General features: G+C 37.4%; 1 protein-coding gene and 1 pseudogene across 1 annotated transcript; one reads left to right on the top strand and one right to left on the bottom strand.

Annotated features, from left to right (window-relative positions):
• The first annotated feature begins 906 nt into the window (after positions 1 to 906).
• On the top strand, positions 907 to 1,530 carry LOC139003496 (V-type proton ATPase subunit F pseudogene; annotated as a pseudogene).
• A 3,653-nt stretch (positions 1,531 to 5,183) lies between these two features.
• On the bottom strand, positions 5,184 to 6,103 carry LOC139003492 (olfactory receptor 4F6-like). Its single transcript, XM_070405446.1, is given in 2 exon segments — positions 5,184 to 5,461; positions 5,464 to 6,103. Coding segments are annotated over 2 exon segments (918 nt in total).
• Positions 6,104 to 12,383: the final 6,280 nt, after the last annotated feature.

The following is a 12,383-nucleotide window of genomic DNA, read 5'->3' as shown; positions in this document are numbered from 1 at the left end:
CAAATATTACTTGAACATAGTGGTTTGGGTCGATTTCTGGGTTCTCTATTCTATTCTATTGGCACTTCCTGTGCCAGTACCAGGAAGTTTTGAGAATAGTGGCTTTGTAACACAGCTTGATATCTGGTATTGATATCCCTCCTACTTTGTTCTTCTTTCTCAGGATTTCTGCAGCTATTCAGGGTCTTATTTTATTCCAGATGAATTTTTGGAGAGTTTGTTCTAGGTCTTTGAAATATGCCTTTGGCATTTTAATGGGGAGTGCATTGAATCTGTAGATTGTGTTGGGTAGTATGGACATTTTAATGATGTTGATTCTACCAATCCATGAACACGGTATGTTCTTCCATCTGTTTATGTCTTCCTCTATCTCTTTTTTTCAGTATCCTGTAGTTTTCTGAGTACAGGTCTTTTACCTCCTTTGTTAAGTTTATTCCTAGGTATCTTAATTTTTTTCATGCAATGGTAAATGGGATTGTTTTTTATCTCTTTCTGTAAGTTCACTATTGGTGTATAAAAATGCCATATATTTCTGGGCGTTAATTTTGTATCCTTTACATTGCCAAATCCATTTACTCATTCTAATAATTTTCAGATTGATGAACCTCTAGACAGGCTCACCAAGAAACAAAGAGAAAGGACCCAAATAAAATCAGAAATGAAAGAGGTGAAGTAACAACCAACCCCACAGAAATACAAAGAATTGTAAAAAAAAAAAAAAAAAAAAAAATACTACAAAAAAAAAACTCTACTTCAACAAACTGGACAGCCTTGAAGAAATTGAGATATTCCTAGAAAAATACGACCTTCCAAAACTCAATCAGGTAGAATAAAAAAATCTGAATAGGCCAATAAATACTGATGAAATTGAAAGAGCAATCAAAAAACTTCCAGCGGTTTGCTAGGATGTCCGGGAAGGGGAAGCTCATTGCGGTGATCGGAGATGAGGACATGGTGACGGGCTTCCTGCTGGGCGGCATCGGGGAGCTGAACAAGAACCGCCACCCTAATTTGCTGGTGGTGGAGAAGGATACCACCGTCAATGAGATCGAAGACACGTTCAGGCAGTTTCTAAACCGGGATGACATCGGTATCATCCTCATCAACCAGTACATCGCAGAGATGGGGCGGCATGCGCTTGATGCCCACCAGCGCTCCATTCCGGCCGTTCTTGAAATCCCATCCAAGGAGCACCCCTACTATGCCGCCAAGGACTCCATCCTATGCAGGGCCAGGGGCATGTTCACGGCCGAAGACCTGCACTAAGGCACTCCCCACTCCCCTGCTACCTCTCCCTGCTTGCCATCAGCCCCTCTCTAAGTTTTGAGCCTCTGATTTCCGATTCCCTGCCCCTTCCCACTCGATTGAGAGGCTAAATGAGGTGCTTCCACGTTCCTGGGGCTCTGTCAGTAAAATTAAGGCTGGTTGTTAGGGAACAGGAAAACTGATTGTCTTCTCTCTCCATTACCTCTCCCCTGTGCTGTTACAGTGTCATTGTTGATGTTAAATTAAAATAATGTTCTCTCCAAAACAAAACAAAAAACTTCCAGCAAATAAAAGCCCTGGACTGGATGTCTTCACAGGGGAGTTTTACCAAACATTCAAAGAAGAACTAAAACCTATCTTCCTCAGATTATTCCAAAAAATTCAAGAGGAACGCACACTTCCAAGCTCTTTCTGTGAAGCCATCATTACCCTAATCCCAAAACCAGATAAAGACAATACAAAGAAAGAGAATTGCAGGTCAATATCCCTGATGAACATAGATGCTAAAATCCTCAACAAAATTCTAGCAAATCAGACCCAGCATTACATTAGAAAGATCATACACCATGACCAAGTGGGATATATTCCGGGGATGCAAGGCTGGTACTATATCTGCAAATCAATAAACACGATACAGCACATAAACAAATTGAGAGACAGAAATCACATAATCATATCAATTGATGCAGAAAAAGCATTTGACAGAATCCAACACTGCTTCCTGATAAAAACTCTCAGCAAAGTGGGAATAGAGGCATCATACCTCAACATAATAAAAGCCTTATATGACAAACCTACAGCCAACATCATACTCAATGGGTGAAAACTAAAACCATTTCACCTAAGAACAGGAATGAGACAGGGATGCCCACTTTCACCACTCCTGTTCGACATAGTACTGGAAATGCCAGTTATAGCAATCAGGCAATAAGAAGAAATAAAAGGCATCCAAATGGAAAAGAAGAAGTAAAATTGTCATTATTGACAGATGTCATGATATTGTACATAGAAAACCCTAAAGATTCCATAAAAAAAACTACTAGAGTTTAATAAATTAATTCAGCAATGAAGCAGGATACAATATTAACACCCAGAAATCTATGGCTTTTTTATACATCAATAATGAAGTCACAGAAAGAAAAACTAAAAAAATAATCCCATTTACCATTGCATGAAAAAATTAAGATACCTAGGAATAAACTTAACCAAGGAGGTAAAGGTCTTGTACTCAGAAAATTACAGGACACTGAAAAAAGAGACAGAGGAAGACATAAATAAATGGAAGAATATACCATGTTCATGGATTGGTAGAATCAACATCATTAAAATGTCCATACAACCCAAAGCAATCTACAGATTCATTGCAATCCCCATTAAAATACTAATGGCATATTTCAAAGTCATAGAATAAACTCTCCAAAAATTCATCTGGAATAAAAAAAAAACCTTGAATAGCTGCAATCTTGAGAAAGAAGAACAAAGTAGGAGGGATCTCAATACCAGATATCAAGCTATATTACCAAGCAGGTTCTCAAAACTTCCTGGTACTGGCTCAAGAACAGACATATAGACCAATGGAACAGAATAGAGAACCCAGAGATTGACTCAAGCCATTGTGCTCAATTAATATTTGACAATGGAAGCAATAGCATACAATGGAGTCGAGACAGTCTCTTCAATAAATGGTGTTGGGAAAATTGAACCGATAGATGCAAAAAAATGAAATTATACCACCAACTTACACCATACACAAAAATAAACTCAAAGTGGATAAAGAACTTAAACATAAGATAGGAAACCATAAAAATCTTCAAAGAAACCTTAGGCAGCAAAATAGCAGATATATGTCATAGCAATATATTTATCAATACAGCTTCTATGGCAATGGAAACTAAAGAGAAAATAAACAAATGGGACTACATCAAAATAAAAAGCTTCTGTACAGCAAAAGAAACCATCAACAAAACAACAAGAAAGCCACTGCATGGAAGAACATATTTGCCAATGTTATCGCTGAAAAGGCTTTAATTTCCAAAATGTATTGCTTAAATTTAAGAAAGATAAACAATCCAATAAAAAACTGGGCAAAGGACCTAAATAGACACTTTTCTAAAGAGGCCATACAACATCTACACAATGGAATTCTACGATGCTGTAAAAAAAAAAAAAAAAAAAAAAAAGGAATTCTTACCATTTGCAACAGCATGGATGTAACTGGAGAGCATTATGCTAAGCGAAATAAGCCAGTCAGAGAAAGATAAATATCACATGATCTCACTCATTTGTGGAATATCATGAACAACATAAACTGATGAACAAAAATAGAACGAGAGTCATAGAAGCATCGAACAGACTGCCCAGCCTATGAGGGAAGGCGGGGGGTGAGGGGATAAGAGACCAACCAAAGGACTTGTATTCCTGCATACAAGCATAACCAATGGACACTGACAGTAGGGGGAGGAGGGCATGTGCTGAGGGGTGGGAGTGGCCAGGGAAAGGACAATGGGTGGAAAAGGAGATTCATGTAATACTTTAAACAATAAATAATTTAAGTTAAAAAATAAAATATATACAATGACAGAAGACAGCAAAAAAATAGGAGTCCGTCAACCTAGATTCTAGATATGGATCTTCTATATATTCCTTTTATGACCTTCAGCTAATTGGTTAATTTTTCCAGTACCTAAGATTTAATAAAATAGGGAAACTCTATAAGATTATTTATAATTTACTTTAAAATTCAAAAATTGTATGATCCCTATAGAATTTTAATAGTTTTCTAAGTAACTGCATGCACTATAGAAGCTATTATCTTTCAGCTTTGATGCAGGAGCTGAGGCTTTGCAAAGTAATTCCTTTTTTTCCACTCTGCCATTAAAGGGTGCTAGAGGAAGATTGCAAGGTTAGAAGAGGAAGAAGCACTTATTGCTCCTTTCTATGGCCTCCTCCTCTGCTCACTGTGCCTGTGGGCATCATCCATCATCCACACTTGTCACCTCAGCAAACTTGGTTTCTTTCCAAGGCAGCAGCTGTTTTCCAACATTAGGGAAACTTGGCTCATCACACCCTCCCCAGGAACACCTGTGTTAGTCAGTGGCCCCCCTTCCTCGGGGGTTGTGCCCCTGCCCCATAAGCCCTCCTCTAAGCTCAGAGGCACTAGCACCAGCCAAGCAGCATCCACTCCTCAGGTATTTGAGCTTTAGCTCCACAGGTCCTTCCCCCAAGCTTTTGATAGTTTTTTTTGTTTGTAATTTTTAATAATTCTAAACTCTTCTCTAGAGTAAAAGCTGCTTCCTACAAATACTATGTCTGTGATATTTTAGATTTCATTCTTTCAAATACTTTTAAAGTTAACAACTTTATACTTAATTAACAATTCTTTGTATCAAACTTTCTGTGTTCAAAAAAACTAGTATGGTTTCTGTCTCCTCACTGTACCCTGAAAAAGCCAGCTTAACAATAAAACTGAGAGATGCTAAATAATAATGAACTGGAAATATAGAACATAAAGCATCTCTGCATAGTAAGATAAATTTAATGACATAAAAAAAATAACATTTATTTTGAAAGTAAGATAGACCACTTAAAAGGGGAAAAAAGAACATGGACAATAAGCCATATGTTGACTTTTAAAAAGTATCGTTTAACATTTATATTTATTCTATTGCCACTAAAGAGAGGTCAGACCATTGGTAAGAGAGCCACAACCAGTAGTCTTAGGTCTCTTACATAAGCAGAGCCCAGAGATTAACACCACAATTCAATCTGAAGAAGAAAAAAAATACAAGACACAACACATACTAGTAGATAGTGACGTTCTGTTTAAATGTAACATCTCTTATTTAGTTCATATCTTTCTGAAATTCTAGTATACTTTGCCTTTTTATACATCCTCAGTATATTTAAGAAACTTTAATTCATAACTGAGTGCATAGCCTCCTCATTGCCACCTTCATCTCTTTATTCCTAAAAGTATAGATGACTGGATTTAGAAAAGGAGTGATAACTGCATCAAAGATGGCCAGGAACTTATCCAGGTGTGATGTGGGAAATGGCCACATGTAGAAGAAGATTAATGGCCCAAAGAACAAAACAACCACAGTGACATGAGCTGACAGAGTGGAGAGGGCCTTGGACATACTGCTACCTGAAGATTTTTTCTGAACAGTCACCAAAATAAAGATGTAAGAGATATCAAAATTAAAAAGGAAACCACAGAAATAAATCCACTGTTGGCAGTAACCATGAATTCCAATGTGTAAGTCTCTATGCAAGCAAGTTTGATAAATCGAGGAAGGTCACAAAAAAAGCTGTCTAATTCATTAGGGCCACAGAAAGGCAGGTTTACAACAAAAGCCAATTGAGTCACTGAATGAATAAGGCCAATAATCCAGGAAGTGACTAGAAGCAAAATGCACCTTTGTGGGTTCATGATGGCCAGGTAGTGGAGGGGCTTACATATGGCAACGTATCTATCAAAGGCCATGGCAATGAGCAGAACCATCTCTGTACCCCCAACTGCATGGATAAAGAAGATCTGAGCTACACAGCCCACAAAAGAGATGGTTTTACGCTTTCTTAAAAGATCATAAATCATTTTAGGAGCTGTGGATGAGCAAAACATCAAGTCAATGATGGAAAGGTTGGCCAGCAGGAAGTACATGGGGGACTGTAAATGAGGGTCAGAGATCACAGTTAGCACAATGAGGAGGTTTCCCATAAGGCTTGCCACATAGAACACAATGGAAAAGAGGAAGAGGAAAAGCTGGATCTCCCTTGAACTGGAGAGTCCCAGGAACACAAACTCAGACACCATAGAGTCATTGGCTTTGTCCATTGCCTCTCTGTGTCAGCAGTGACAACGCTCATGAAACCTGAAAGAGGAGAGTAAGGCGACATTTTTTTAGGGAAAATGGCACTGACCTTACTTAATCTTGGGCAATTAATAGTTAACAGAAAACTAGACAAAGGCTGATGTATGCCTTTGGAAACCATTTCAGTCACAACACAACCCATATTCCTTTGTTTTATATTTCATTGCCAAAATAGATTGTACAGAGTAAGAATCCTTTTACTTATTTGAATGGGTAGTTCTGTTGTATTTCTAAATGTCATTATTTCATATTTATATATCACATATGACCATAAATTAAAGGCTTTTTGTAAATTATTTAACTATCTGTATATATAAAAGCCGTCGTCCGGTCGCTATCTTGCGCACTGACCACAAGGGGGCAGATGCTCAACACAGGAGCTGCCCTCTGGTGGTCAATGCGTTCCCACAACCAACCTCCTGCATTCCCTCCCCCCCCAGCTGGCTGGCCCTCATCGGTCCGATCTTGCTGGCCAAGCCGAGGGACCACACCCATGCACAAATTCCTGCACCAGGCCTCTAGTATGAAATAATTAAGTGACTGAGTTTCATAATTTGGACATCTCTCAGTATATTGATACCATATCTATGATTGCATTGTCAAGTTCTTTCAAAATCCATATAAACAATTTTTAAGACCTGAGTTGTAAGTTTCTGATCTCTGAAAATTAGGAAGACAAGATGAGTTATTTAGAGGAAGAAGGAAAGATAGAAGTACAGGATGCCAGTGCATGGCCTCACCATTTTAGAGAGGGAGGATAAGTGCAAGAGAAAGTGACACTGTGGGTTCTGTGGGGGAGATTCTGACTAGAGAGAGAGAGGAAAAGATGTGGGACAAGAATGACAATGATGAGTCATAAATCCCAAATAGAAGAAAAGAGTAAGAGTGAAAATATCAGTGGTTTTACACATGCTTCTCTTTACCTATATATAAAATACTTAACCTTGTTCTGAATTAAATAAATGCATACCAACATAGCAAGACACTAGTTTTTTCTTAAAATTTTGGCGGAGATTTAAACATTTGAAAAAAATTCAGGATTTGAGGGGAAATGTGGAAACAGGTAACCTCATAACCAGTGATGGGAAAGTAAACTGATAAAACATTTAGCACTCATGGATATGGACAACAGTATGATGATTGCCAGAGGGGAGGAAGAGGAGGGGGAGGTGGAGAAGGGTTTAGGAGGGATAAATGGTGATGGGCAGCAACTTGACTTGGGGTGGTGAACACACAATAAAGTGTGCAGATGATGTGTTGTAGAACTGAAATCTGTAGAATTTTGTTAACCAACATCACCCCAATAAATTCAATAAAAAGGAAAAAAATACTCCCATCAACTTTTTCAAGAAGGTACTTTAATTATCCCTGATTTATGAAAAAAGAAACTGCAGCATAGGGGAACTAAGTAACTTGTCCAAGGTTCTACAACCAGTACATGGCAGTACACCAGGTTTGCTTAACTTCAAAAGACAGCTTTAGTGCATGCCATCACAATTTTGTGATGCTTCTCAGTGTTTTGTAAAATAGAGCACTGTTGTTTAGCAGGTCTCTCATACCAAGTTACCTGGTAAGCCTTCAACCTGTTTCCCAAATGATTGATCTTATCATTCAATTGGGGGCAGGATAAAAGGGGTCAATGGGGGAAAAAATGGGGGACATATGTAATACTTTCAACAATAAAGATTTTTTTAAAAAGAAGAAAAAAGTATTCCATAGAATTCCTGGATCCCCTCAATATTTCCTCTGGCCTTCTTTGAGAATCAGAAACAATTATCCACAGCCTATTCATAAATTTGGATTTTTACCTCAGTCTCCTCTTCCAAGAAAAGTGACAGCAAGATGTATCACATGAGGTTCAGCCACTCAAAAGCAGTGGGGAAAGTTTTTTTCCTCCCACTGTCCTTTGAGGTCACTTCTTGGTGACCTTTCCTCTTTCATGTCACAGAATCTACTTACAAGTGGTACCAAACCTTTGTATGGAGCCATCACTGAATTCTCTTTTCCCATAGTCTAAGCAGAGCTTCTATTTGATTGGGCCTTCCATTCTTCTCTGAATTCTCCTCTAGTTCTACTTTTTTCTCATTCTTTTCTCCCAGCCACATAGATTTTCATGCTTTTCTTCAAATACACCATGCATGCATGCTACTGCCTTAAAAACCTCTGTTTTGGTTGTTTCCTCTGTCTGAAATTCTTCAAATCCCTGTATCCACGTGACTAACACTCTCCCATCCTTCAAGCTTCCTCTTCAGCCTCATATTCACAAGGAGCCCTAGCTCCTCCCAGCCTCGCCCAACTCCTAATCCACCTTATCTTGCTCTACTTTAGTTACTCTTTTCTACAGTGCTTATCACTTTCTCATATGCTATAAAATTTACTTGATTATTTTTAATTTTAAAAAATAAAATAAAACATTTACTAATTTGGCAATACCTTTCCAAAATTGTATATACTCTTATGCTTTGACTCAGCTATTCTACTTTTAGGGAGAAATTTCAGCATATATACAGTATGTGGGCACATGAACAACATGGACAAATAAAAGATATAGAGATGTTTGCTGAAGCATTATTGCCTATAAGAGCAAAAACCTGAAAATAACTTAAACATGTAGAGATAGAGGACTATTTCAATAATTTCTCTTAGACACAGCCATTTATAGTGCCGAAGTAGACCTAATTGTACATATACAGGATAGAGAGGAGGAAATGGGGGAGTATCGTACTCATTCCTTCTGGCTTTTTAAATTATATAAATAAATTAAAAATGTAATATTACATAAATAAAACAATAAATGGATAGAAAATGCCTAGGTTGACACAGCATAAGAAACACACATTAAGTACAATTATCTCTAAAGACTGGGATTGAGAAAATTGTGCTGGAAAAGGAATCTTTTACTTTTCACTTTATGCTCTAACCTACTATCTTACATTTTTTCAGAGCATATATCAATTTTACTTAGAACATAGATCAATGTGTGTGGATCTGAAAAATTACATAATTTGTATCTTCAGAGATTCAAAGCTCCCAAAAATATAATTATAAGGTATCTCCCAAATTATAACACAAATCAAAGCTACTCCTCTAAGATATTCACTAATAATTTTGTTATTCCACTCCTCCCTATATCTCACACTCTAAGCTAAACTACTTCCTCTTCCCTGGACATGGCCTCATATGGTATTTACTCTTCCATCATATACACTTCCAAATAGTGTGGCTCATGGCTTCCCTCCACATCCTTCACTTTGCCGGCAATGCCCTTGCCTTCATTACATCTCTCATTCCTCCTATTCTTCAACAGCCCACTGTGCAGAACTCCTTCCTCTATGAAGTCTTCTTGATACTTTTACTTTTACATATACTAAATGAAGATAATTTTTTATATATTGTGGTAACCAAGCCAAAACCCAAGTAGTAGTAGTAGTAGTAGTAATAATAATAATAATAATAATAATAATAATTCATTAATGGTTTAGCAAAGGCCACTATTTAATTCCTTTCACTGTAAAATATTTTAAATATATCTTTATAATGGCATTTTTAGACTTTATCTTGATAATGGTATAAACAATATTCACATTAATAAAAAGCAATGCGACTTGGAATCACTTAAGTTTCTTTCACAGGGATTTTTTACCAGCAACCTCCCCACTGATGCAATTTGTCCAAACAAATGATTGCATTCTAAATTACCTTCCTGGAAACTGAAAGTTATTCCATCAGCTTCTGATTTCCACTCAATGCCAAACACTTTTTAATTTTCACACAAAATCTTACTTTATCTTCCCCCAAAATTCATTATTTTTTAGGTATCATATCTGCAGATTGTACAGTTAGATAATTCCTAGTGTTGGTAAAAAGTTGGAAAACAGGATTGTACACTCATTGTTGTGACAAATGCTTCCTAGCCAGTCTTTCGTGTTCTGTCTATCCTGAAAACTTGAGGAGCCATACTCTGTGCCAGTCCCCATAAACATCTTCCCTTTTAAACAAAGTCAGAATAATAGTTTAAATCTGATCTTTTCAGTGAAGAACAGAGTGAAACTCTCCACTTAAGTCACTACTGCAAAAGGAAAATAGGTTATCAATGGGAATCAGCAACTAAGTTCCAGTATGCCCTTGCTGGATCCTGAATCCCACTACCCTGTTAACATGGAGCACTGACTTCTGCCCACACTCCCACCATGAAGCATAAGATGTAAGGAATGAGAGATAACTTAGAGGTCATCTAGTGTACAGTTGACTCCCTTCTCTTTTCATGTCTGCTCATCCTTGTACTAACCAACACAAATAGGAATCAAATTATAAATAATATGGGCTTACCACCAATTCAAACAAGACTGACAATTCTAAAATACTTTTAAAGTATCTCAATGTTTGTTGTCACTCAGATAAAGATTTGTAATTACCTACTTCCTAACCTTAGTCTCAAATTATTAACAAGGTTGAGTTTAAATTGCAATTGATGAAAAGTAATGAATTTTTTAAAGAAATCTTCAATCTGATCACCCTAAATTTTCTCCACTAGTTTGTTCTTCTCCATATGAGTACAAAGAGCTCTGGACACTTCAGAATAGTAGAAAGATGTACAGGGATGGTCACTGGAGTTGCATGCTTCCCAGCTGCTATCAATGCAGCAAGTCTAGTAGGAGCCTGTTGCTGCTAGGATCTGAATGAAACTTTGCTAGTAACTGTAAAATCCTTTTATTTTAGAGTTAAGAAAACCAAAGTACAGAGAGGATACATGGATTTTCTTACACTAAGGAACAAGTTGATGATGGAAAACCCAGAATTAAGGTTTGACCATTGACTTCTCCAGTCAATTCAGGCAATTTCCACTACTCTGTGCTTCTTTTGCTGTGATGGTCTAACCTTTTCATCCAGTCTGTGGCCCAGGAAATCAAAATATATCAAAGCTGGTTTCTTCAGCATTGTCCAATATTCTTCACATTTTATTCCCACTGAGTTCAAATCTTCTGCTCCTACTTTATTCTCTACCTGGAGACCAACACTCAAGACATCTGTGAACATGTTACTAGAATGACTTTTCCAATACAGAACATGAAGTCATGACTCTATTTATCCTGCTGTCTTCTATATTTTGGTTGTGAGTTTATCTGCTTCAATCTCCATGTTGAATAACAGAGTTGATTCACTTCTTCTGTTTGATTAGATACCCCTTCTCACTGCTCTGTGTGTTTGTACTTAAAGTTCTGATCTCCATCAAAAGCAGTTTCCATCCATTTAACCTACTTGGACCAATGGAGCTAGAACAGAGAATACAGGGCTCTTGCTTTTGAAATGTTATTGTCACCTGGCATAAAAAGCCATGTGCACTACCTCCTTGGCAAGAAAAGCAGCCAATTAGCAACACTTGAAAGTTACTAACTGCTGCTGTACAGACTTAGGATTGCCATCCCGAGTGCATTTAGCTAAGGGAGTTGTTTCCTGGGACCACAGAAATTTGGCCACAACAACCAAAGGGAAAAGCTGATAATGGGTCACTTGAGGAAGAGGACAGGAGACTAGGGACATTTTTGTGATATTACCAATTCTTTTTATCTTTTTACTGCTTGTTTTTCTTAGTTGTGAAGGAAGAAACTCTGTAAGAATGAAAATATATACCTTTTTAAAAAGTGAAAATGATGTTTATCATCTTCATAGGGAGGAAGGGAGGGAGAGCAAGAGGGAGAAAAAGATAACTCAATAGTTAGCCATTCATAAAATAGCAAAAATGCATGTTCAATAAAAACTCTGACTGAGGCTATAAAGGCCTGTTACATTATTTTCAGTATTGTTGGTTATGTTTAAATTTTTCTTTTATAATTTAAAAAAGAGGGCTTTAATGTGGCATCTAGAGTGTTCTCCATGTCCCATTAGAAAGGATAAATATATTAAAGATAATAATATATACAGATGACCCAACAACAGTTAGTTAGTTCTTTTGTGTGTGTGTGATGTGAAGAGATGAAGAAGGTGTTATGATAGCAACACAAGAGGCTGAATTCAGAATGCTAATGAAGCTGGAATGAAACAAATCACTAATGATTTAATCTCTCATAGATCAGCTTCTTAAAAAGAAACAACAGAGAGAAGCAAGATGGCGGCGATATAGGCAGACGCGTCCCAGGTCTTGTCCCAGAGCAAACGGAGTAAGCAGCTGAAACTAATAACACCCACCCCGAATTGGCAAATTTACTCAGCTGGTGAGACGGTCTGCAGCCGGGAAGGGCAGAC

Source organism: Myotis yumanensis, unplaced genomic scaffold (genome assembly GCF_028538775.1).
Source record: "Myotis yumanensis isolate MYYU_CA2020_CCGP unplaced genomic scaffold, mMyoYum1.0.hap1 SCAF_1, whole genome shotgun sequence".
NCBI lineage: Eukaryota > Metazoa > Chordata > Mammalia > Chiroptera > Vespertilionidae > Myotis > Myotis yumanensis.
The sequence above is the reverse complement of the archived record's forward strand: the minus strand, read 5'-3'. Positions and strand labels throughout refer to the sequence as shown.